The sequence below is a fragment of the Equus quagga genome, chromosome 12 (assembly GCF_021613505.1).
Source record: "Equus quagga isolate Etosha38 chromosome 12, UCLA_HA_Equagga_1.0, whole genome shotgun sequence".
Lineage (NCBI taxonomy): Eukaryota > Metazoa > Chordata > Mammalia > Perissodactyla > Equidae > Equus > Equus quagga.
This window is the reverse complement of record NC_060278.1, coordinates 57,386,237-57,412,488: the sequence shown is the minus strand read 5'-3', so window position 1 is coordinate 57,412,488 and position 26,252 is coordinate 57,386,237. Positions and strand designations below refer to the sequence as shown.

Sequence of the window (26,252 nt, the reverse complement as noted above, 5' to 3'; positions counted from 1 at the left end):
AATAAATGCTTGGAATTGGGAATGAACTTGATTTATATGAAAGACAGGAGGCCTGGAATGAGTAGAAAATTTCTATTGAAGTATAGTGGGACATACACTTAGGATGTAATCAGGTATGAAGTGCAGAATTTTGCTACGCTGAATAGTTAAAATTGGAAAATTTTATTTGAGGCATAGAATATTTAGTTTGAAGAGTTGTGTTTTGTTAGTGTAAGCAGTAGGGAGCCACTGAACATTTTTCTGTGAAGGAAGGCATAAGAAAAACACTCTTTTAAGAAGATTAATTTCATGGCAGTGGGTTGAGAAGAGCCGAGTGACAAGAAGACTAGTTAGGTAATAAGGATTTAGAGTAGGACGGATATGAAAGCGGAGGGATGGATGAGAGCTACATTTCAGAGCAAGAACTAACGTGATTAGGAGGTTGATTAGATATAGAGGATGAAGAAGGCACGTTAAGGCTGATTCTGAGATTTTGAAAAAGCTTTGGTGTTTGGGTTCTAATAATAGAGTGAGATGGATAGGATTCTGTTTTTAGATACTAGTTTAAGGTATTGGTGTAATGAAGGCATTGGAAAAATTTGGCATGAGATACAGAATTTTGCTTTATTGAAGTTTATGAGCAACTCTATAAAGCACTTATGTTTTATGGCATCATATATTCGAATTTTGAGTCCAGTGTTTGAAACTTGAAAAAGACCGAATGTTTTTAAAAGGCTTAAGAAAAAAATTTCTTTACAGAAAGATTGAGGTAGTGATTCTCAGCCCAGGCTGCACATTAGAATCACTTAGGGAGGGGCTGGCCTGTGGCTGAGTGGCTAAGTTCGAGCGCTCTTCTTTGGTGGCCCAGGGTTTCGCTGGTTCGGATCCTGGGCATGGACATGGCACTGCTCATCTAAGCTGTGCTGAGGCGGTGACCCACATCCCACGACCAGAAGGACCTACAACTAGAATATACAGCTATGGACTCGGGGGGGGGGGGGGGGGGGGGGGGGGGTTAGGGGCGTGGCTTTGGGGAGAAGAAGAAGAAGAAGGAGGAAAACAAAAGGTTGGCAACAGATGTTAGCTCAGGTGCCAATCTTTAAGAGAAAAAAAAAGAATCACTTGGGGAGTTTTAGAAACTTGCACACATCTAATATGGTCTGTGATGCAGCCAAGGGGTCACTTTGCATTTGGGTTGATACTCCATAGGTAATTCTAATGAGCAGAAAGGGTTGAGAACCACTAAATTTTTTATGGAGGAAATAATTTGTGGTGGTTGGGAAATAGAGTTTCAGTAACAGTTTTTGAGGTTTTTGTTTTGTTTTAAATTATATGTGGGAGTGATCCCTTTTTTCCCAGCTTTAAAACAACAGAGAAAAGACTTAAATTCTCTTATGAGAGATGTAGTTGGACATTGGGCAGAACTTTCAACCATTAGAACTGAGAACCATTTCAAAACTGAGATTTCCAGCAGTCCCCGTGGATGTGCAGAATGTAAATAGATACACCTATTTTTGTGGAACATAAAGGAGCCTGACATTCAGGGAGGAGACAAGGCCTCCTGAGACCCCTCTGACCTGTAACCTATGGTATGTGGTTATTCCATCTATAATAAAGAACCACACCTTCTGTACATGTTTATCTGTAATCTCACTTGACAAGTTATTCTTATGAAATTGTGTATGCTCCTGCAGTCTGCTTAGTAGAATCCAGCCCAGTTGGCCCCCAGACTAGATCGCTGTTTAGTATTTCAAATATACAGTAAAGTCTTTTTAATAGAATCCCCAATAACTTGATAATTATGTTTTAAGGAAAATGGGTGAAAATTACTCTAGGACTTAATTATTTGCAAGCAAGTTCAGACTAATTGCTTTCTGCTCCTTCCAGGAAATGTTTCTTGTTGCCAGTATCAGTATTATATATACCAATCATAATAATGACCTCAAAGGTTAATGATGTATATCCATTATTAGTTCAAGGGAATTCTGGATACCATCAGGGAAGACTTTAGAAATAAAACAGCATAGTTCAATTAGAATGAAATGTTTCTTCAGATCTCTACTTCTTTTGTTTGTTCTTTCTTAGTATATTAAGAAAGATCTAAAAGTTTCTCTCTTGTAATTGAGAACTGAAATGTAATATATAAGTTATGTCCATTTTGGTTATTGTTACACTTTTTCATTAACAAGTTTCTTAATTTTTACTGTGGACATTTTAAAGTGTCACCCAGAAGTCCTTAGGTTTCTGTAGCTTAAGATGACATCACATTGATATATAGACTCAAATGTTGACTGCTTGATAACCCCTATCTGAGTACATTCCAAGTCTCTGTCCTATTTTTGAAGTATTCTTTTTAAATATTTTTGTGGATCCCCCAGCAGTATGTCACAGGTGTTGAGGAATTGCTTGTCTACCTCCCCTGCTGTGCTTCCTGCCTTTGCTCTTAATGTCTCACTGCTGCCACTTTGCACCTTACTGGTGCAGTCATTCCTCTAGACCTGCTTTTAGTGCTCCACCTAGGATGATGCTTGTGACATCGTGTGGTCGTTGGTGCTGATAGTGACACTTGCTGTCACCCTGGGCTGCTGGTTTAACTATTGCTGTTCTTGGCCCCTGGACTGCCATTCATGATGATGTTGCCAGTCACAGCTGTTTGCAATTTCAGTGTCACTTGATCCTTCACAGCCTGGATCACAGTTCTGCAAAGTGGATAAGGAGGCAAGTGGCTCCTCATCGTCTATATTAAAGGTGTTCTGGAGAACTAGGGTTCGTTTAATTTTTACAAAACACTGTTCTTTCTTTCCCAGAGTACCCACATGCTACGAAGATCACTGGGTCAGGTCAGGTTTCTAAAATATCTACTGTAATCTGCTGGAGGAGTTTCCCTTTGACTCTTAGGCCCTACTGTAGCTATCTCAGGAGGGTGGGTCATCTTGCAAGTTTTATCTACTTCCTTCCATTCTATTTTACCACAAATTGTCCATATATGTCTGAATCCCAATCCCAATAGTATATCAGATCGAAGTTCTTTTCCCAGGCGGTTGATTTTATATATTATCTGAATTATTGCAGTAGCCTTATAACTGGCTTCATTATTTTGTTGTCTTTCAGTGTATGCTCAACACAGCAGCCAGGTGATCCTGTTAAAAGATGTCAGAGCATGCCACTTCTCTACTCAAACTCTCATGTGGCTCCCTTTCCTAGAGAGCAGGGCAAGTTCCTTTTTATGACTTATAAAGCCCTCATGTTCTGCCTGCTCCCCTATCATTCTGACCTCATTTTTCCCCCTTGTTTTTATTGAATACTGTTTCAGAGATTTTTTTCATATGAAGAAAAAGATTTTTTTTTAAGGCTTTAATCTTTTCCAGGCTATATAGTATTTCATAGAATAATAATGATGTAAACATTTCCATACTAATGGGCATATAAATTATTTCCAGGACTTTGTTAGTTGCAAGAAATGCTTCAGTAAATATTGTTGTGTATATATATCTGGGTACATGAAATATATACTTTCCTTTTGGAGAATTATCTTTTTTTCCTGATGCTATAATCTTTAGATGTTCTTTTAGCAAGGGTCTGTTTTTGGTAAATCTCTCATTTTTCTTTTTCTAAAAATATCTTTTATTTTGCCCAAATTCCTATTTATACAGTTCTCAAAAGACAAACATACTTTTTCAACTGTTTTGAATATATTATTCCACTGTCTTCTGGATTCCATTGCTGCTATTGAGAAGTCTGCTGTCAGTGTAATAATACGTATATTTTTAGAGTTTTAGAGTTACCTCTTTTCCTCTAGGATGCTTTTAAGTATATCTATGTCTTTTTGTATTCTGTAGTTTCATTATAATGCCTCTAGATGTGTGTTTCTTGAGATCTTGCTTGGGTTTGTTGTGATTTCTAATTCTGAAAATTTATGTCTTTTAGTGCTTTTGGAAAATACAGTTATTATTTCTTCTAATATTTTCTCCATCCTTCCCTTGTTTTATACACCCCAGTCTCTTAGGTCTTTTATGTCTTTTAGAACTCTAAGTAGACTTATGTTATCGTTCTAATCTCCATTTTTGTTAACCTCCTTTATATTTCTCATTTTTTTAGGTCTCTCTGTTCCTCATTCTGTTCAGTAACTCTTGTGTCTGATTCAGTTTACTCTTTCTGTCTTCAGTTGTATATAATCTGCTATTTATTCCATCTATTGAACCTTTAATTTCATAGATTATATTTTTTTATTTCTTAAAGTTCTAGTTATTTTCAAAATTTGCCTTTAGAAAAAAAGAATCTTTCATTATATGCTTGTGTTTTGAATCATTTTATTCTTTAGCCATTTTAAACATCCTTATTATGTATGCTGTTTCAGATAATTTTAATATCTTAAGCCTTTGAGAGGTAGGGATTCTAATTCTGTTATTTGTTTCTGATGGCTTATAGATTTTCTGTAGCAGTTTTGAATTGCAGACTCATGTTTGGCAAGACCTGGGTTGAGTGTTTCTCCTTCTAGAGGGCAGCTATGCTTGCCTCTGTCATGTGCCTGAGGATGCCATCTCTCTCAGATCACAGAATCCATTCCTAGGCTCTGGAGCTACAAGGATAAATGAGATAAGGACTTATTACATTTTCAGTAAGTTCTTAGTGAATTTATTTATTTGAGTCTTTGGTTATATTTCTTCTACATTTAATTTGATTCTAACTTAAAAGGATTCTGAAAAAACAGAATGCATGGTTTAATTTGGTTCTTTAACATTTTGTTTTGTAGTTCTATTTTTTAATTTTAAAATTAGTTTTTAAGTGTTTTTAGTAGTTATTCTTAATATGGCTCAGAGTTTCATTCAGTGAACTTTGAGTCATTTTTATAGTTACTTTGTTCTAGTCATCAACTTTGGCTTATTTCCAAATGATTGAAACTGTGTCTTTTCATCCAAGAGTGCCAACAGTTTGCTGTACTTCAAATTATGTATCAAACAAGAAAAGCTGTGATCCAGTTTGCACTTCTGCTAGCAATTATTTTTTTGGTGTAATATGAAAATTATTTTAAGCGTTATAAATAAAATGAAGCTGCTCTATGAGGTTCAATTTCTTTTTTATTTCTGAGGTTTCATGTTGATGCTGTATTTTTTGAAAACCTACTTTAGTTCAAAGAGTTTAATATAATGAATACTGTGGATATAAACACATCTTATTTTTATTTAGTCATATACTTGCAAAAAGAAAATATAAAAAACAAGTCTCAAATGCTGGTCTGAGAGCTAACTTAAAGCATGGCCTCTTGTCTATTCTCCTCTTTAAGGGATCATAATAAAATTTAATGCATCAGGATATGATGAACATCTCAGCTGATTAAAGGGTATTTAAGATTTTGTATGAAAGATCATCTTTCTATACTCAACCTATTAACTTGTTTCCTCCCTGTGTTCTTATAAAAACTTTTGTGTTGGCTTTTAATGATTGGTATCTGCAAAACGTCAAAACATTGATTCTCAGTTGTAAGTTCCTTGTCATAGATTAATCAAGATTGAACATCTGTGGTACAGCACTTTTTTCTCTTTTTTGTGTGTTTTTTTTTTTTTAACGCTCATGAAGGGCCCTTGGGACAGATGGCCCCTCACTGTTGATGGTTCGATTACCGTGATCACCCACAGCTTCAGAAGAGTGCGAAGAAAAGAAATTGCTTTCTTTGTCAAGGTGTTTTCAATTCAATTCTCACCCATTAGCCCTGTTTGGTTAAGTTTGGAATTACTCTATCAGGTGATTGATGAGGGTTTTCATTTTATTATAATAGGTCTTATTTAAAAGGAATGAAAGTAACAAATTGATATACTCCATGGAGTATATTTTCTTAAGGTTCTTTGAAGTTCCATTTTCATTACCTTAGCTAGAATTTGCTTATATATGAGCAAAAAGAGCTTCATTGCTTTGAGTTGTGATGCTACTTTTAGATTATTCTGGGAAGAAAGATTTAGAAAGGCTAAAATTATCCATTAAATTGCTTCTATGGTTTGAGTTTCAAAAGCCCCAAAATAGTTTTACAGTAGGAGTTGGTTGTTTATTCAAATGATTCTTCAAAGATAATCACAATGGTATCATTACATTAGATGATTTTGCAACACTGCTTCTATGCATTTTTATGAGGGTGAACAAACTGACAAATTTCCAAAATTGCATGCTTTTAATTTTAAAGTGTACTTTGTGTAAAGCAGTAAGTGCGTGATCTCTGCCTTTTTTTGCAACTGGTTATAAAATAAATCATCTTGAAATAATATTTTAATTTCCTTAAGGTTTTTGTATATATAAGTCAAACTCAAATGATTAAGAATTAGTTTAGTTTTAGAATGAGAGGGTATTGATTTGAGTCTGTTAGTAGTTAATATCCTTTTCCAGGTTTCTTAGCATACAGATTTCCAAGTATGTTCAGAAGAGGTCTGTAGGGGTTAGGCCATTATTTTACAAAAAATTTAAATATTTGATTTCCTAAAAATATCTTTATGAAGTTAATAAGAAAATTTTCTAAACTTGCGAATATGCCTTAAATTACTGTCTACTCAATGAACAATAAAATAAAAAATCAACAAAGTAGAGCAAATTGGGCTTATTTGTAGTGTGCTTTTATATATAGCAGCATATTTTAGAAAGGATGTCATATTAGAACAAGGATACCTGGATTCTAGTTTTGGCTTCAATAGTTGCTAGCTCCAGACGTGGGATACAATATAACTTCCTGAGTATGGGTGGTAAAAAAAGGATCTTTAATGTCTTTTGCATTTGGAAAACTCTATGATTCTGTGCATACAGAATGAACCTTTTTTTTTAATTCCAAAAGAAGAAAAAAAGAAAATAGAGGCCTTCAGTTAGTTTTTATATTCACAAATATTGGCATTTATCCTTTCTGTTGTTCAAATTGGAACTAATTGCTTAAATTCTATGAAAGAAAGCATTGTAAGAAAGCATAACAAAAAATATTTTCTCACAGATACCTTAGATGGTAAGGTACAAAAAGACATATATCTTACTTAGATATGGACTACCAGTGTGTATGTATATGGCATATAGAGCTAGAATAAAAGACAATGTATCTTTATGGTTATATAGCTATAGTTCTCTGTCATTGTTCCTTAAATCATATAGTTTCAGTGTCATAAAATACTTAATATTGAAATAAAATTATTTCCATCAGGATATAGAAGTAGTAATTATTAGCATAGAAATGGGTTTTTAAAACATTTTGGTAATAGTTTCCTTGCTAAAGTTACCTCCTGTTGTAATTATCATGGTTACCATTTCTTTCTGGCCTTCTGAAGACACCTGTTGCTGAACAAAACACATATGTAACAAAGGGAATTCTAAATTATTCGTTGCAATGTTTTAAAGAATATTTTTGGCCAAAGAAGTATTCTTTAACATGTGATGGACAATGCTAATCATTGTGAGGGATACATGCCCATGGTCTGTGCTGTTAGTTCTCAAAGTGTGGTCCTTAGACAAATAACATCAGTGTCACTTGGGAACTTGTTAGAAATGCAGTTTCTCAGACCCACCTCTGACCTATTGACTTGGAATTCTGTGAGTGGGACCCAGCGATCTGTGTTTTAACAAGCTCTCTAGGCATTTTTGTTCCATACTATAAGTTTGAGAACCACTGTACTAATTAAGAAGATGCTAAAATTTTGTAGTATCATCTATATGTAAACTTTAAAATAGTTTGTAGAGACACCTGATTATGTATGTTTTATTAAGATTAGATGGACTCTGATGAATTTATTTTTACTTTAACTATTTCAAGTAGTCTTAAAGTCTGTAATGTTATGCGATCTATGGTACTGTTATTTTGTGGATCAGTAGAGATTTTTATTAATACCTTGTCAGGATGAGTGATATCTTTCACCAGTGCTGTAAATCTGTATTTTGCTGGGGTGCATGCCAAGGAAAAATGGCAGGATGTTGGTTTTCTGGACCTCTGGCTTCACCAGGGTCATCTGTGGCCCTAAATGAGGGAATGAGTTACTTACTTAAATTCTTTATTGTAGTCAGTCTAGATATAAAATTACAATAATTAATGGGTTTGCAAACTATTTTGGCAGATGTAGTGAAAATTCTAGTTTTAGGGGTGTGATGTCACCAAGATCATGGAGTAGGAGACCTCAGCCTCCATCCTCCAACAAAGATCAACATTTAGACAGCTATCCATGAACAGAAACTGCTCTGGGAGAGCTCTGGAGTCCAGTTAGGGAATTTGAGCAACCCAGTAGAACAGAAAACTTGAGAATAACTGCACTGGAGAAGGAAGAACAACTTCGTTTTGCCTACATCATCCCAACCTCCAAGCTGGCACTGTTCAGTGCCAAGAGGGAACTCTCTAGCCAGAAAGAGTTCCCCTCACAGGGAAAGAAAGAAGGGGTGAGTGCTTCGCCAGCCTTTTGGGGCACCACACTAAAGTTCTGCTTCAGTTTTACCTCACCTAGAGATGGGAAAAGCTGAGACATATAGAGACAGCTAGGAATAGGGAAGAAAGGTGGGCTACCAATAGCAGCCATACAGTGGGAACAACCACAGTTCCCAGTGGCCTGCTCTGCAGATGACTCCAGCCAGCCAGAACCCCCTGTGGATTTCACTGGCTTTCACCTCATAGACACTGGTGTTCACTAACATCAGCCGCCTGAATCCTTCTCCCTTCCCCCCACTCCCTGCCACCCTTGCCCCTGCTGGAGCCTGGGAACCACACAGACAGCCAACCCAGGTCTCTATAACTATGTGAGTGCAAGACACCAACCTGGACCCCCCATGGCTGACCCCACTGGTGTACGAGCACTCAGGGCTAGCTCCTCCAGCTGTGCACTTGCATGCTGCTGGCCTGATGCCTGTCACTGGCCTTCACTGCCATGTGCACACTTTGTGAGAAGACTGTGTAGCTGTGGGAGGGCATGCCGACAGCTAGGGACCCTGCAGCTGCTTGTGGGCCTGGATCAGGCCCTGTATTCTGTCAGTGGGCTGCACCACTATGCTCAGCTGTAGCTAACCCCTGCAGTAGTGCACCTTTATGCTCTCAGCCTGACTCCCAACATCAGCCTCCACTGCCAGGCACTCATGGTGCAACCCAGCAGCCACACTAGTACATGGTAGTGCACTCCAATGGCACACTACTGGCATTGGCTGCTACTGCTGCTAGCCCTGGTCCCTTGCTGTGGGACCTGGAGGCACTGTTGAGGACCCTCATAGCCCTTGCAGCCTCAGTGGGTCTTCTGCAGTGCTTGCCCAAGACCACTGGTTGTAGATGCTCTGGACCTCAGTGGCCTGAGCGAATGAGCCACTGCATCCCCACAAGTGGCTGCCACACACCCCTGCACTTTGTGCCCTGCACCACTAGATCCAGGGTTACAGCACACTTCAGCATGCCCCCAACTGCAGGTGAAAGTCCTCTCTTCTAAAGTCAGACTGTAACATCTGGAAGAAGTGACTGCTTCCTCAGATGGCAGAAACCCATGGAAGGCTACAGGGATCATGAAGAATCCACCAAAGGAGTACAGTAAATCTCCAGTAACTGGCCCCAAAGAAATAGAGATCTAGGAATTGCCTGACAAAGAGTACAAAATGATTGTTCTAAAGATGATTAGAGAGCTGCAAGAGAACACAAAGAAACTACTTATGTATATCAAGGAAAACAATGCAAGAAGAAAGTGAGAAGTTCAACAGAGGGAGAAAACATAAGAAGAATTCAGTGACTGAACTGAAGAATTCAGTAGAGAGCTTCAGCATCAGCCTAGACCAAGCAGGAGAAAGAATCTGTGAGTTCAAAGACAGATCATTGAAATTAACCACTAAGAGGAGAAAAAAGAAGAAAGAATGAAAAGGAATGATGAAAGTCTATGAGTCTTATGAGACACCATTAAAAGAAACAATCTACGTACCATTGGAGTCCCAGAAGGAGAAGAGAGAAAGAATGGGGTAGAAAGCTTATTTAAAGAAATAATGGCTGAGAACCTCTCTTTCCTGGGGAGAGGCTTGGACATCCACTTCATAAAGTTAATAGGTCACCCCCAAATTTCAATCCAAAATGATCTTTTTCAAGATATATTATAATAAAACTGTCTAAAATCAAAGACAAAGAATTTTAAAAGCAGCAAGAGAAAAAAATTTCTCTCGTGAAAGGAACCCCTCCCCCCCATAAGGCTAATAGCATACTTTTCTGCAGAAACCTTATAGGCCAGGAGAGAATGGGATGGTATATTCAGAATGTTGAAAGAAAGAAACTGCCAACCAAGAGTATTTTCCCCAGGAAAGTTGTCCTTCAGAAATGAAGGTGAGATAAAGACTTTCTCAAACAAACAAAAGCTGAGGTAGTTCATCACCACTAGACCTGCCTCATTAGAAATACTGGAAGGAGTTCTTCAAGCTGAAATGAAAGGATACTAATTAATATCTTGAAAACATGAAAAGAAACAATATGCTGGTGAAGGCAAGTATATAGTCAAATTCATAATGCGCTAATACTGTAATATGATGGTGTGTTAACTGCTCTAGTATAAAAATTGGAAGACAAAAGTATTAAAAATGCTATAGCTACAATAATTTGTTAATGAATTCACAATATAAAAAGATATAAAGTATGACATCAAAAACATAAAATATCTGTGTGGGGGAATAAAAGGGTGTAGAGCTTTTGTATGCAATTCAAGTTAAGTTGTTGTCAGGTTAAAATACACTGTTACATCTATAAGATTTTTCAAGTAAGCCTTGGAGTAACCACAAAACAAAAATCTATAGTAGATGCACACAAGATAAAGAGAAGGTAATTAAAGTATACTACTACAGAAAATCATCAATTCACAAAGGAAGACAGCAAGAGAGGAAGAAAAACAGTGAAAAAGATGGCAGTAGTATGTCCTTATCTGTAAAAAATTACTTTAAATGTAACTGGACTAGATTCTCCAATCAAAGGCATAAAGTGGCTGAATGGATTAAAAAACAAGACCTAACTAAATACTACCTACAGGAGACATACTTCAGCCTCAAAGATGTATGTAGGCTGAAAGTGAAGCAATGGAAAAAGGTATTCCATGCAAATGGAAACCAAAAGAGAGCAGAGGTAGCTATATTTATATCAGACAAAATAGATTCAGTCAAAAACTGTAACAGAAGACAAAGAAGGTCATTATATAATAATAAATGGGCCAGTTCATCAGGAGGATATAACAGTTGTAAATATATACGCATCCTACATCGGAACACCTAAATATATCAAGCAAATGCTAACAGATCTGAAGGGAGTAATAGACAACAATACAATAATAGAGGACTTCAATACCCTGCTTTCAACAGTGCCTCATTTATTCAGGCAAAAAATCAATAAGGAAACATTGGACTTGAACCATACTTTAGATCAAATGGACTTAACAGATGTATATAGAACATACCATCCAACAGCAGCAGAATACACATCCTTATCAAGCATGCATGGAACATTCTTCAGGATAGAGCATATGTTAGGTCACAAAATAAGTATCAGTAAATTTAAAAAGATGGAAATTATACCAAGTATCTTTTCCAACCACAGTGGTATGAAACTAGAAATTAATAACAAGAGGAAAACTGGAAAATTCACAAATATGTGTGGAAATTAAACTACACATTCCTGAACAATCAGTGGGTCAAATATTAAAAGAGAAATTGAAAAATGTATTGAAACAAAAATGGAAACATTGCATACCAAAACTTATGGGTTACAGCAAAAGCAGTGCTAAGAAGGAAGTTTATAGTGATAGATCTCAAACAACCTAACTTTGCACCTCAAGTAACTAAAAAGAGAACAAACTAAACCTAAAATTAGCAGAAGGGAGGAGATAACAAAGATTAGAGCAGAAATAAATGAAAGAAGCATAGGAAAACAATAAAAAAGAGCAACAAAATTAAGATTTGGCTTTTAGAAAAACTGAACAAATTAATAAATATTTAGCTAGACTTACCAAACAAAAAGAGAGAGGACTCATAAATAAAATAAATGAGAAAGTAGACATTACAGCTGATACCACAGAAACACAAACGATCATAAGAGGCTACTATGAACTATATGCAAACAAATGGACAACCCAGAAGAAATAGATAAATTCCTGGAAACATACAACCTACTATGTCTGAATCATGAAGAAACAGAAAATTTGAACACCCCAATAATAAGTAAGGAGATTGAATCAGTAATCGAAAACCTTCCAAGAAAGAAAGCCCAAGACCAGATGGCTTCATAGAGGTCTACCAAACATTTAAAGAATTAGCACCACTTCTTATTATGCTCTTCCAAAAAATCAAAGAGAGAACATTCCCAAAGTCATTTTATAAGGCCAGCATTACCCTGATACCAAAGCCAGATAAGGATACTAAAAGAAAAGAAAACTACAGGCCAATATCCCTGATGAATATGGGTGCAAAAATTCTCAACAAAATACTAGCAAACTGAATTCAACAGCACATTAAAAGGATCATACCCTATTATCAAGTGAGATTTGCCCCTGGGATTCAAAGATATACAAATCAGTATATGTTCAACATATACAAATCACTAAATGTGATACATCACATTAATAGAATGAAAGATAAAAATCGTATGATCATCTCAATAGATCAGAAAAAGCATTTGATAAAATTCAGCATCCTTTTGTGATTAAAACCTCAACAAATTGGTTATAGAAAGAACATACCTCAACATAATAAAGGCTATAGATGACAGTTTTACAGCTAACATCATACTGAACACTGAAAGTTTGAAAGCTTGCCCTCTAAGATCAGCAAGACAGAGATGCCCACTGTCACCATTCTTATTCAACATAGTACTGGAATTCCTTGCCAAAGCAATTAGGCAAGAAAAAGAAATAAGACATCCAAATAGAAAAGAAAGAAGTAAAATTGTCTGTTTTTTGATGACATGATCTTTTACATAGAAAATCCTAAAGAATCAACCAAAAAAACTATTAGAACTAATAGTCAGTAAAGTTTCAGTATACCAAATCAACATACAAAAATCAGTTGCATTTCTATACACTAACTGTGAACTGTCTGAAAAAGAAATAAAACAGTCCCATTTACAATAGCATCAAAAACAATACTTAGGAATGAATTTAACCAAGGAAGTGAAAGATCTGTACACTGAAAACTATAAGGCATTGATGAAAGAAATTGAAGAAGATGCTAATAAATGGAAAGATATTTTATGTTCATGGATTTGAAGCATTAATATTATTAAAATGTCCATGCTACCAAAAGCCATCTATAGATTCAATATAGTACTCACCAAAATTCCGGTGGCATTTTTCACAGAAATAGAGAAAACAATCGCAAAATCCATATGGAATTACAAAAGGCTGTGAATAGCCAAAGCAGTATTGAGAAAGAACAAAGCTGGAGGCATCACACCTACGATTTCAAACTATATTAAAAAATATGGCAATCAGGGGCCGGCCCAGTGGCACAGCGGTTAAGTTCACATGTTCCGCTTCTCGGTGGTCCAGGGTTTGCTGGTTCAAATCCCGGGTTCAGACATGGCACTGCTTGGCACACCATGCTGTGGTAGGCGTCCCACATATAAAGTAGAGGAAGATGGGCACGGATGTTAGCTCAGGGCCAGGCTTCCTCAGCAAAAAAGAGGAGGACTGGCAGTAGTTAGCTCAGGGCTAATCTTCCTCAAAAAAAAAAAAAAAAGCAATGAAAACAGTATGGTACTGGCATAAAAACAGACACATAGACCAATGGAACAGAATCCGGAGCCTAGAAATAAATCCACACATATATGGTCGACTAATATTTGACAAAGGAGCCAAGAATACTCAATGTGGAAAGGATAGTTTCTTCAATAAATGGTATTGGGAAAACTGGATATCCACGTACAGATAAATGAAATTGAACTCTATCTTACACGAATCACAAAAGTTAACCTGAAATTGATTAAAGACTTAAGTGTAAGAACTGAAACCACAAAACTCCTAGAAGAAAACATAGGCTCCTTGATGGCAGTCTTACCAATGATTTTTTGGATAATGACACCAAAAGCACAAGCAACAAAAACAAAAATTGACAAGCTGGGACTACATCAAACTAAAAAGCTTCTGCACAGCAAAAGAAATAATCACGAAAATGAAAAGGCAACCTATAGAATGGGAGAAAATATTTGCAAAACCATATATCTGGTAAGGAGTTAATATCTAAAATATACAGGGAACTCATACAATAGCAAAAACACCAAATAATTCAATTTAAAAATGGGTAGAGGACTTGAATAGACGTTTTTCCAAAGAAGGCGTATTAGCCAACAGTGCATGAAAAGGTGCTCAACGTTGCTAATTGTCATGGAAATTCAAATAAAAATCATAGATATTATCTTATACCTGTTAAAATGGCTATTATAAGGACAAGAGAAAACAAATGCTGGCGAGGATATGGAGAAAAGGGAACCCTGGTTCACTGTTGGTGGGAATACACATTGGTACAGCTGCTATGAAAATCAATATGGAGGTTCCCCAGAAAATTAAAAATAGAATTATTATATGAGCCAGCAATCTCACTTCTGGGTATATATCTGAAGAAGATGAAATCACTGTCTCAAAGAGATTTCTGCACTCCCATGTCCATTGTGGCATTATTTATGGTAGTCAAGATATGGAAACAACTGAGAAGTCCATCAGTGGATGAATAGATAAAGAAAATGTGGTACACACACACACACACACACACACCCACCCCGTGGAATATTATTCAGCCATAAAAAAGGGATGTCTGGCCATTTGCAACAACGTGGATAGACCTCAAGGGCATTGTGCTAAGTGAGATAAGTCGGAGAAAGACAAATACTATATCATCTCAATCACATGTGGAATCTAAAACCATTGAACTCTAAGAAGCAGAGAGTAGAATGGTGAATGGTAGGGGGAAATGGAGAAACGTTGGCCCAAGAGTACAAACACTCGGTTATGAGACGAATAATAAGTTCCAGGGATCTGATGTATAGCATGATGACTATGGTTAACAGTACTATATTGTGTATTGAATGTTGTTACAAGAGTAGAGCTTTAATGTTCTCACCCTAACAACGACAACGACAAATTAGTAATTATGTGAGGTAAAGGATGTGTTAACTAACCTTATTGTGGTAAACATTTCACTATATATATGTTTATCAAATCATCACATTGTACACCATAAACTTACACAATGTTACATATCAATTATATCTTAATAAAGCTAGAAAAATTATATTTTTAACTGTGGTTATCTAATTCCATGCTTTTCAATCTTTTTCACATGATAGCATATGTAGAAAATGATGTCTCTGTGGTATACTTTGGTAAACAGATGACACTCTTCTTTCAGATCATTCTAGAGAGAGAGGGGAAGGCATGGGAGATAGGAGGAGAGCAGTGAAACTAATTTTGTATTTTTCAACATCTGCCTCTCATCACAGACAGAAGGCATTGTTATTCACAGGTATAAGACCAGAACTTCAGTTGCCTAATTTCATAATTACAGATGCTTCCATTTATTTATTTTACCTTATTTCTCAGGCCTACAATCTTCAGATATGTGTAGTAGTTTTTCTACTGAAAATATACCATTTTAAAATGTATTTGTATGATGTGGTGTAACATTTAATAGTAATGGGTTTCACAGAACAAAATGACTTCTCTTTTTATTAGCTTTAGGTTAGCAATACGTATCCACAACCACTCTCCTGTTTAAATTCTTTTTCCATCATACATGACTGACAGAAACCTCAACCCTGACTGAAACTACCAATTATCTCTTGCACCCAGACTGTTGGATGTTGATGGGGAAATACCACATTGTTGCCATTAAACGCTAGGTTGGACACCTGCCAAATTAAGTACTCAACAGTGCCTCAAACAGTTATTTCACACCTCCTCCCTGTGTCTCCAATAACTTCTCTCTCAGCAGAGAGCTTTGCTCTTACTACAAAGAAAATAATTAGCAATTTTTACAGAAAACTCTTATCTTTGCATCACAGAGTCTAAAATCTACTTGGATTTATATCTACTCTTTTAATTTTCCTATAACAGAGGAAGACATGCTCTAGCTTCTATCCAAGGCTCATCTCACTATCTTGATCAGGATCCTGCTTTTCCTGCTTTATTAGGGATATTGTACCCCTTATTTTCTGGCTCTCATGCTGGCTCATTAATTCCCATCAGCATTTAAACATGTTCAAGTCTGCGCTGATCTCAAGGGAAAAAAGAGCAAACATCTATCTAGCTTCGTCTCTCTCTCCTCCTACCTTTATACAGTCATTATTAAGTAAGTTGCCTCCATATGCAGTGCCCCGCTTTCTTCATACTCAATTCAGAATCATCTTAAATGCGCTTTCTACTTCCCATCCTTCCACTGAAGCTCATTTTACTGTGGCTGTATACTTTAAATATGGTTGTCATTCTTTAGTTGTCACCTTGTGTAATATTTTGCCACATTTGTTTGAGAATTTTTTAGATATGCCCTCTTCTCATGACTTTCATAACTGTACACACTCTATCTGTGTTCTTTGTACATTTCTAGTTGTTCTTTCTCTCTTGGTTTATGCCACCATCTGCTTTAGTGGCTTCCCGTGATACCTAGGATGCATTTTAAATTCTGTAGTCTGGTCCTGCCTCTCCAGCTTCATCCCTTGACGTTCTCTCTCTCCTACTCTACATTCTAGGTATATTACTTTTTTTTCGTTTCTAAAATGTCGTCTGCTTTTTTTAGCCTCAAAAACTTCGTACATATTGTTTCTCTAGTCTGGAATATTCTTCCCTCCCCACTTTATAGCCCAAATCATTCTTTGCTTGTCTAACTTGTGTTAGTTAAGACGTACTTGCCCTCTGAAGTGCTTCAATGACTCTAATTTAGATTAGATTTCCTTGTATTGCCCTGGAGCATCCTGTCCTTTCAGTAAAACACTCACTAAATTTTATTGCATTGTATGCTTAGAGGTCCTTCTTTCCTGTAGGTTGTAGAGACCCCATTTTAGTTCACTTTTATATCTGCACAGGTAAAAGAATAAAAATTATGCATTTTCTGTAGTGATTCTTGTTCATTTACATCCCAGAGACATCATCATTCCTTCGTTAGCAATATTTTTTGAAATTGTCAGGAAATTGAATTTTTAAGTTGAGTTCAAGTGTTCCTACAGGATACCTTGTTTAAAGCAATACTTTGCACAAAATCTAGATAGCTCTCTGACGCTTCTCTCCACGTATGCTGTAGGGCTTTGGAGGGTGGGGACTTTTCATGTTTTTCTAGCACTACATAGGTTTTTGAATGAAATAAATTGAACTTAAGTTAGATACAACAGAGAAATGTATTGATTATGGAAGTTATCTAAAATAGCTGCTCCTTAGATCTTAACTAAAAAAGTTCTAGTCTCTGACATTAACTAGCCTTATGACTAAGACAAACTCCTCATTGTTTTGGCCTCACTGTCCTCTTTCATTAAATTTTGATTCTACAACACAGGTAAATAAGCACTGAAAGCTATAATCAAGAAAACTACTTACTAATGTTATATATTCTACCTGTTCAAAAGTATATAGTCTCTGAACTGTGGTTTTACAGATGCATAATTTTAAAGATATTTATCTATGAATTCCACAGAATTAAGTACATTTATTCATTTATTCAAATTGGAAAGTTTTACTTGCATTTTTTTAATAGTGTAGTTAAATCACACTAGTATTTTAAGTTATTTTATTTTTGTTTTCAATTAAGGGCCAGAAAATGTGAAAGATCTTATTGTAAAGGAAATAAAATATTACTGAATTTATCTCTTTACATTTTAAAAAAGCCTTAGTCATGAATTTGGAATACTTGTGATGGTGATGTAAAAATAATACTTTAAATATTCACTTCCAAATTTACTGATTTAATAAAATTTTGTATATTTTTCTTATACACTGTGACATTATCTCATTAAAATAAAAGATGAACTATATTTATGTAAAAGTCAAGTTATCTATTCTCCCTTTTATATTTATTTGATTTCTAGATAGTTGGTGGCAAAGTTTCTTTTTAAATTAAGATATGGAATGTCCTTTGAGTTACTAGTAGACATGAGAAAGAAGAGAAACACAGTGCATATCAGCCATCACTGACAGCGATGATTCCTGCCAGCGGTTCTCATCCTTTCATCCATAAAATCAGCATAAAATTGATCTAACATTGCTAGATCAGATCTGGTATTTGGAAAGTAATCCTCAGCGAACAGAAAATTCAGTCTTTGTGCATAAATATCTGGAATCCCATTATTATTAGTTTTTTCAGAGCCCTTTGGTTTCTTCCTTTGCAGTACTTGTGGAAAGTTGCCACAAAGATGTGTCAGATGTGGTGTAAACCTAACAACATAGGCAGTAGCTAAGTTAATCTATTTCAAAATATGGATGCACATGATTATAATAAAGTTTTCAGTGCTAAAGTGTAAAATGTATTTAATGAAAAGAAAAGAAATAGGATATTTTCCACTAAGTGATTAAACAAATAGATGCTATTTTCCTGTATTCACCTGTGCATTCTCTGTGAAAGAACAGATGATGCAGCAAAAACACTGTCCAGGAGGGGATGAGCAGGAGCCAGGTGGGGCAGACTTAGGTAAATGCTGCAACAGTGGGCGCAGCTGTTAGGGCCAGGTACATGTCCTGCTTTTAAGACGTAAGTGGAAGAAGTTTGTCACACACATTTTCTCGAACAGTAACTATAAAATTGAGGATGTTGAAAAGGGTTATTTTAAGTATTCCCATTGAAACTGTTTAACTCCATTAGTTATAAGAAAGGACTGTTCTACGTTTTCTGCCTGATTGTTTTTATGAGCATTAGTTATTGTATTAATTTATCAAGATAACTTTTGTTTAATGCTTCATGAAGACTCCTTCATACACTTTTGTTTTATGAGATCCAAATCTTAATAACTTCTACTTTGGTAAGATTGCTACATAAAGACACACACACACGTCTATATTTTTTCCAACATAGTCTTCCACACGACATTAATGTCTGAGTATTTGTAGATGATCTGTAATAGGCGTAACATTTGTTTTAGAAATGTATACATGTTATTTTACATGAGGGCAAAATCATTTAGTATTACTGTCATAAATTTGTAATGCAGTATTCTTATATAAGATGTTTTAAATGATTTCTTATTTATATTAATTTATATAGAAACTTTTTATTCTTTAATAAATAAAAAGGTTAATTGAAGAAAGCATGCTTTCTTTTCTTTTTAAGTTAAAATGTTTGAAAAAAATTCTTTTGAACTTAAGTAACACAGCCAGAGGAGCCAGCTCATGCTAAAAATGTTGGTTGGTAAGTATTGAGTTTTGGCATTAAACACTTGAGATTATACATCCTTGGACTGTATTTTTAAAAAAGCCGTATGGAATAGTGGATATAATGGAATAGAGCTGTAGCTTTTTACTGACTGGGTATATACAGTGGTATCCTTGATTCACCAAGTTCTTTCACTTGGAGTGGAATCCAAATCCTGTCGTATCAGTGGTACATGTTACTTATGTTATCTTGGGCTTTCAAAACCTTTTTCAGAAGTAGTATTGTGCTCTATCCTTTTTAAAGCATATTTACCATATTCAGAAGTTTATTTTTGACAGAATTACAAAATAGGTACACCACCAAAATATTTATTAGTACTAATTAAAAAGACTTCTTTTTATTAGGTAGAAGAGACATTTTGTGAGAAATAATGAAAATGAAAATCCAATGTGAATATTTATAAAACTGATTTATATATATAAATGACTAGATATGTTAGAAAAATTTCTCTGAAATGCCCTGCAAACATCAATTATATTTTAACTAAGCTTGCTTCCTTATACTTACCAACTTATCCATTATTTTTAAAAATGCTTTACAGAGTTGCAAATATGGGATTTCAAAACTGAATTTTGATGTACACCTGAAACTAACATAATATTGTGTGTCAACTAGACTTCAATTAAAAAAATGTTGAAAAAACCCTGAACTTTGATATAAAGCAAACATTATTACGGTTCTTATAAATTTTTATTTAGCATTTTAAATGGAAATTTAAGGTGATATATTTTGGTCTAGTCTCTGAAGGCTACAATGTATTTGATTACCTATTTACCACATTTATATTTTTCTTTTCAAATTAAAATTGGTATGTAAAGTATAGTTAAATCTGAAAATTTGTATTTCAAAATCTTAAAATCTAAAGTATATAAATAAAAAAGTAAGTTGCTAAAAGAAATAATGACTTTTAATAATCTGACCAGGTTATTTTATTTGTTCCTGTTTCGAAGGCTATTAAAACTCTTAAAAGTTCAAAGTATTTAATTTTGAACCTCATCAACTGTAAATATTTAAAAAGAATTAATAATTATAAAAACATAAGTTTGACAATTTTAGGAGTATCTTAACAAGACAATTGCTTGAAATGTGTTTGTTAGCCTCTGTTTAATGCCATGTGTCAATTATTTACAGATCCGGTGGTATTGTGGAAATTCCCAGAGGACTTTGGAGACCAGGTTGGAACCACATAATTTTTAAAAAACATTTAAAATTGGAGTATTATCATTATTTCTTCTGTTACTGCTACTACTGCTACTACACATGAATTGCTATAATTATTTTCTCATGATAACTATGAGAAAAAAAAAGCCATGTGTGCAGAATAAATATGGGAAGAATCTTTTAAAGTGATTAAGAGGTTGGGTGATGAAGAAGCTCTTATATTGAAACTAATGAGAACCGAATGTTTACAGTTTCTGTATATTTTTGCACTCTTTTAATTTAGCTATGGAGTATATATTTGGAAACATTTAAAAATTTCCTCATCAGAAAAACTTGACAATACTAAATGTTGTTGATACCCTCTGATTATTTCTGTTTACTTAGAAGTAATAGTAACTGATGTAAATAAGTTGTTACAGTAATATCTGAATCATTTACATATATAAGTTGAATTGACAGTATTTTCTTATTTTTAAATAATTCTTATCTATAGCTTTATTTTATTAAAAGAAAATGAGAGACTTCAGGATGAATTTATTTCGTTTTTATTTTAAATTATGGTTTTCTATAGTGCCTTAAGTATTTAGTATGAACAAAATGATGAATTATTTTGACATTATATATGTAAATAGAAAAATCTTTAAAAACTTGTATTATAAATTTATCATTTTGAAATAAATTATATAATATATGATACCAATATAAATTTAAATTTTGATAGAAATAAGCACTTTTTCTGAAAATCTATGAACAGGTTCTTTTTTCTTTTGTCTGTAAAGAAATGAGATAAAATAATCTTGTCACTGTTAAAATGCTAAAATTGTAATACAAATTTAACCATAATTTAAGTTCACTTATATGATTCTCATAATTGTCATAATTTCCAAAAATGAAAGCAGAGAAAAGTATTCATTAGAGCAGTTCATTCAGAAATAAGTATACAGATATGTGATTTTTGATATATGTGGAAGAAAAATTTTCTACATGTGAAAATCAATATAGAAGACTAGGAAAGTACACTGAAAAGGTCAGTTAAGTGGACATGTGAAATATTAATTAGAGCTAGTGTAATTCTTGACTGTTGTTTCATATAAAAAGAAAGTATGCACTCTTAGTTTGTTTTTAGCTCTTTAGAGAAAGAACAGATTTATAAACATCTTAAGTATATAAAAGAAGTCCCTACAATGAAGACATCATTTGGAAATATGAAGCTTAATTGGGTTTGTTCCCAAGTAATGTGTAGTTAGGTTGGAACCTTACTGACTCATTTTACCATTCTAAAATACTGTTCTCTTGGTCTTCTCAATTCTTTCTTGTCTGCTGATCCACAAACAAACGTCTTGTCCAGGACGTTTTTTTTTTTTTTTTTTTCAGTTTCTACCTCTTAAACTGCCCTTGAGAATTCCTAGGGGATCTGAAGACTCCTAACTTTGGGTTCATATAAGGGTGATATTGTGCTTGTCAAGTTCAGCTACAGTAAATTTTTCAGTGAAACCAACTGTTGCTGTTCTTTGTGACTGATTGGTCACAAACTAGTGATTGGAATCTTTTAGTTGGGGCTGAGTTGTTCTGTTTCCCGAATTCGTGAGGTCAATGGAACATTAATAAGCCCTCACATACTTAGTAAAATACAAAAGCAAGTAACCATGTGATGGGGATGAACATTCATAACCCACAACGAGGATTCCAGTTCATAGCAATTCTTACAGACTTTTTGAAGGTTAGAGCTGAAAGCAGCTTTAGATACCGTGTTGTTTAACTATTCCACTTTATATCCAAAGAAACCAAACTTTATATGGGAATCTAGCCTAAGGCCTTGAAGAATGATTTTTTTATATGCTAATTGGTGAATATTTTGAATACTACAGATGACTCAAGTACTCTGTGTATATTTCTCATCCTTTTTACCTTTTACTGCTATCCTATATGATGTGCTTCTTCCTAACCAGCATTTTCACTGGGTCTGAAACTGCTGCGGTAAATGATAATTCTTAAAGAGCTCTTTATTTAGCTCTTACCATGTACTGGGCACCACACTAGGAACTTTATGTGCGTACTTCATTTTATTTGCAGGTCTTCCCAGCGCTGCTAGGAAATGTTGTTGTCTTTGAACTTAAGTAAGGCTTAAATAAGAAACTTGCCAGATATCACACTGCTTATAAGAGGCATAAGCTTATAAGAGCTAAGATTTGAAGGCAAGTTTGTCTAATTCAACAGCATGTCCTCTGAACAATTAAGCTATATTGTTCTTTCTGCTTGGAATGCTGACCCAAACCCTAATTATTTTAGATCTTATTAAAAAAGTTTATCATAGCAGTTTTTTTCTCAGTATCTTTATAATTTGAAAGCAGTGTGTTATTTAATCCAGAGAAATAACATCAATCCATTACCCCTTTGGTTCTGCCACATGGGGTCGTTGGTCCATCATAGACACTGGCTTGTTACATGCTTCTTTGAACGTGTTTTCCTTCTTTTGGCAGTAGAAGAACCCAAGGGATAACCCAAATGACATTTCAGGAGTTGTAATCAGATTTTTTTTTTTGCCACAGTGGAGAAATTTGTATAGGGAAGTAGGAGATGAAACTGCAAATGTGTATGGGGCTGGATTTTGGCAAAAGTTAAAGGTCTTGCTAAAGAAGTAGACCTTCAAATGAATTTGTGGAGCGTATGATTTAGCAAAGTAAGTATGTTAGGAAGATTAATCTGGAGCAGGTTTCGGTATAGGCTGGTTGTGGGAGAAACGAGGCAAGGATGTTAGTTGGTGAGTGTAGTAGTTCAGCTGAGGAGTAAGAAGGATCTGAAAGAGTTGATTACATTAGGAGTGAAAAAGAAGATGATTGTAAGTGGGGGAGGGATTGCATCCAGAGGTGTTTTTGGGGGGATAGAGTGGAGAACAGTAATGAAGAGAGGATGAGTTTGATTTTTGTCACTTCAGGAAATGTTGAGTTATCTTCCATGCAAGTGATGGGAGGGACTTTGGGGATTTGAGAAGAATGGAGAATGTTCACAACCTAAGGAAATACAAAGGTGTGAATGAGCTTGAACATTGCCAAACAAATTTAGTTGATGTCATGGTTATGTTTTGCATGTATGTTGAGGGCTGTGGCTGAGAAGATGAATGCAGAACAATCTTCTATCCATGCCACCACTGTTTGCCATACCTCATCTGAACATTTGTGTGAGGCTCACTACTTCTGTATAAATGAGTGCTTTTGTTTCTTTTTGCTGCTGTCAAGGTAATCCTTCGATTGCCCTTATTTCCCTATCGTTCACATTTATACTTCATGGCTTGAGGCTGTTTTTCAGAAAACTTAATTTTTTTCTCTCTGCTTGTCATTTTCATGGTTCACTTGTCTATAGCCTTGCTGCTTGCATGTACTGTTGGCCTCTTTGAGCCGATGTTTGTGTTTTTTGAGTGAGAGGAGTCGGTCTTGGTGAGATAAATACATTTTTAGAGAGGGATCAAAAATAAAATCTTACAAATGCTGGACTCAGACAGATTTGTGTGTGAATCTTGGCTCTGTATTTAAGGACTGTGTGAAGTGTTGCTTTGGGCAAGGGACTTAATCTCTCTTAAGTCCTCATTGGCAAAATGGGGCTGATTTCACTGATTTGACGAAATTATAAGAATGCAATGATCTGAAGTCTGTAAAGCACTCAGCAATGTGCCTAGCAGTAGAAAACACTCCATAAGTGTGAAGCAATCATTTTATTATTATAGTGCAAGGCCATGGGTGTTTATTAATGATGAGGACCAGATAAAACTGCTTTATGTCGAGTATCATTTTTTTTTAGAGTATCATTTTTATAGTTGGATACAAAGTTTGAGAATTATACTGCTTTATAGACTTTCAGAAAGATTTATAATTTAATAGCATAGGAGGTACTAATGTAAAAATTGTGTTCTAATATTTGTGTTTTGACTTTCTTAATTTGTTTCTGTGCCATTAGTGGATGACTACAGTGGATTTATACTGTTTAATTGACAAACCTTTGTTAAAACTTTTAGTTAGTTATTTTTCATGAAAATCTCAAGTTGTGTTTAAGGTTTCTTTTTTTCAGGATGGCTCCCAATCTTTTAGTAATGGCCAAGACATCAGAAATTATGAAAACTATTTGCTCAGGTTTTAGGTAGGAATAATAAGATTATGAAGAACCGGCCCCAGGTCACACTTCTAACTCTTCAGTCTCGCAGTTCTTTTCCTGTTTTCACACAAACTACAGGCCTTTCATGCTTTTGGGCCATTTCATATGCCTCAGATGCCCTTTTCCCATTTTTCTGATGTACTTCCTTCATAATGCGATTGAAATGTTTTATCTGCTGTGATATATTGAGGCATTCATCTTTTTGTGTTCCATACTCTTTTTTGTATTACTGTGTCTACTGCATTCCCTGACATAGAGTAGTTGTTCTGGTGTCTTATTTCAATGAACAATCCCATGTAAGCTTCTTTCCCAAGCCAGGGTCTTTATATGTTTATTTTTGACTTATCTTTCCCCCTCTCAACTGCTGTAACCAAACTGGCATCAAATCCTATCGTTTGTGCCTCTTTTATATCTTGTAAATCTGTCTGTTTCTCTTTGTTTCTAGAGTCCTTCCTTTTTTTTTTTTTTAAGATTGGCACCTGAGCTAACATCTCTTGCCAATCTTCTTTTTCTTTTTCTCCCCAAAGCCCCCCAGTACATAGTTGTATATTCTAGTTGTAGGTCCTTCTGGTTGTGCTATGTGGGACGCTTCCTCAGCATGGCCTGATGAATGGTGCCATGTCCACGCCCAGAATTCAAACTGGCGAAACTCTGGGCTGCCAAAGCTGAGCATGCGAACTTAACCACTCAGCTACGGGGCCGGCCCCATAGCATCCTTTCCTTAATTCACATCTTCCTAAGTCTTCTTTTCATGTCTATCTTTTACCTGTTTATTCTCCACAGTGTGGCTAGAATGATCTGAAAGACAATGGAATGGTCTCCCTAAATGACAAATACTGCTACTAAAATCCCTACTACCACTGGTTCCTTACAATGTGCTAGGCATTCTTCTAAGTACTTTACCTGAATTAGCCCGTTTAATCCTCATGAAACCCCTGTGAGCTAAGGGACTACTATAATTCCCATTTTACAGATGAAGAAACAGAACTGCAGAGTACTTAATTTACATGGCAGAAGTCACTCAACCAGTAAGTAGCAGAGCCATTATTCCAAGCCAGGTAGTGTGACTCCAGAGCCCCAAGTCCTAAAGACTTACTTAAACTCAATACTCCCCATTGACACCTTCAAGATAAAATCAACTTGCTTAACATTATCAAGTCCCTTGTTTCAAGTCCTTTGTTTGCATCTTGAACTTCATATTTCTGTATCTCCCTTTCCTTTCTCTCTTAAAAAAATGGCCTGTATGTCATAGTAAATCTGTTTCCCTTATGTACCATTCATATACATTCTCTCTCTGATCATAGGGGTCTTTCTGTGTGAAATGCTAGTGTCCTATGTGTACTCTCTTTTGCCTACCTTTCTGGTCTTGGCTTAGAGCTCATTTCCTCCAAGAAGCCATTTTATGTCACAGGTCTGGATTGAATGTATCTCCTAGAGTTTCCCCAGCATTTTATGTTTGCCATGTTACAGCACTTATTAGATCTGTCATCTCTTCACTTTCTGTTTACCCCATTAGATTAAATGTCTCTGAGACTAGTATTAAACAATAGTTTTTTTAAAAAAAGATATAGTCACAAATTTAATACAAATACAAGATTTTATTTTTGTTGAAGTTTCTTTTTAAC

The 26,252-nt window shown here is 35.2% G+C and overlaps 1 protein-coding gene across 7 annotated transcripts in view; it reads left to right on the top strand.

The window, feature by feature from the left end:
* Positions 1-26,252, top strand: part of DENND1B (DENN domain containing 1B) — a 244,776-nt gene that overhangs the window by 57,534 nt on the left and 160,990 nt on the right. For all 7 annotated transcript variants that reach the window (XM_046678991.1, XM_046678992.1, XM_046678990.1 and 4 more), the window contains exon 3: positions 20,452-20,495. In XM_046678991.1, the coding sequence (XP_046534947.1) occupies positions 20,452-20,495 (44 nt within the window). The remainder of the gene's footprint in view (positions 1-20,451; positions 20,496-26,252) is intronic.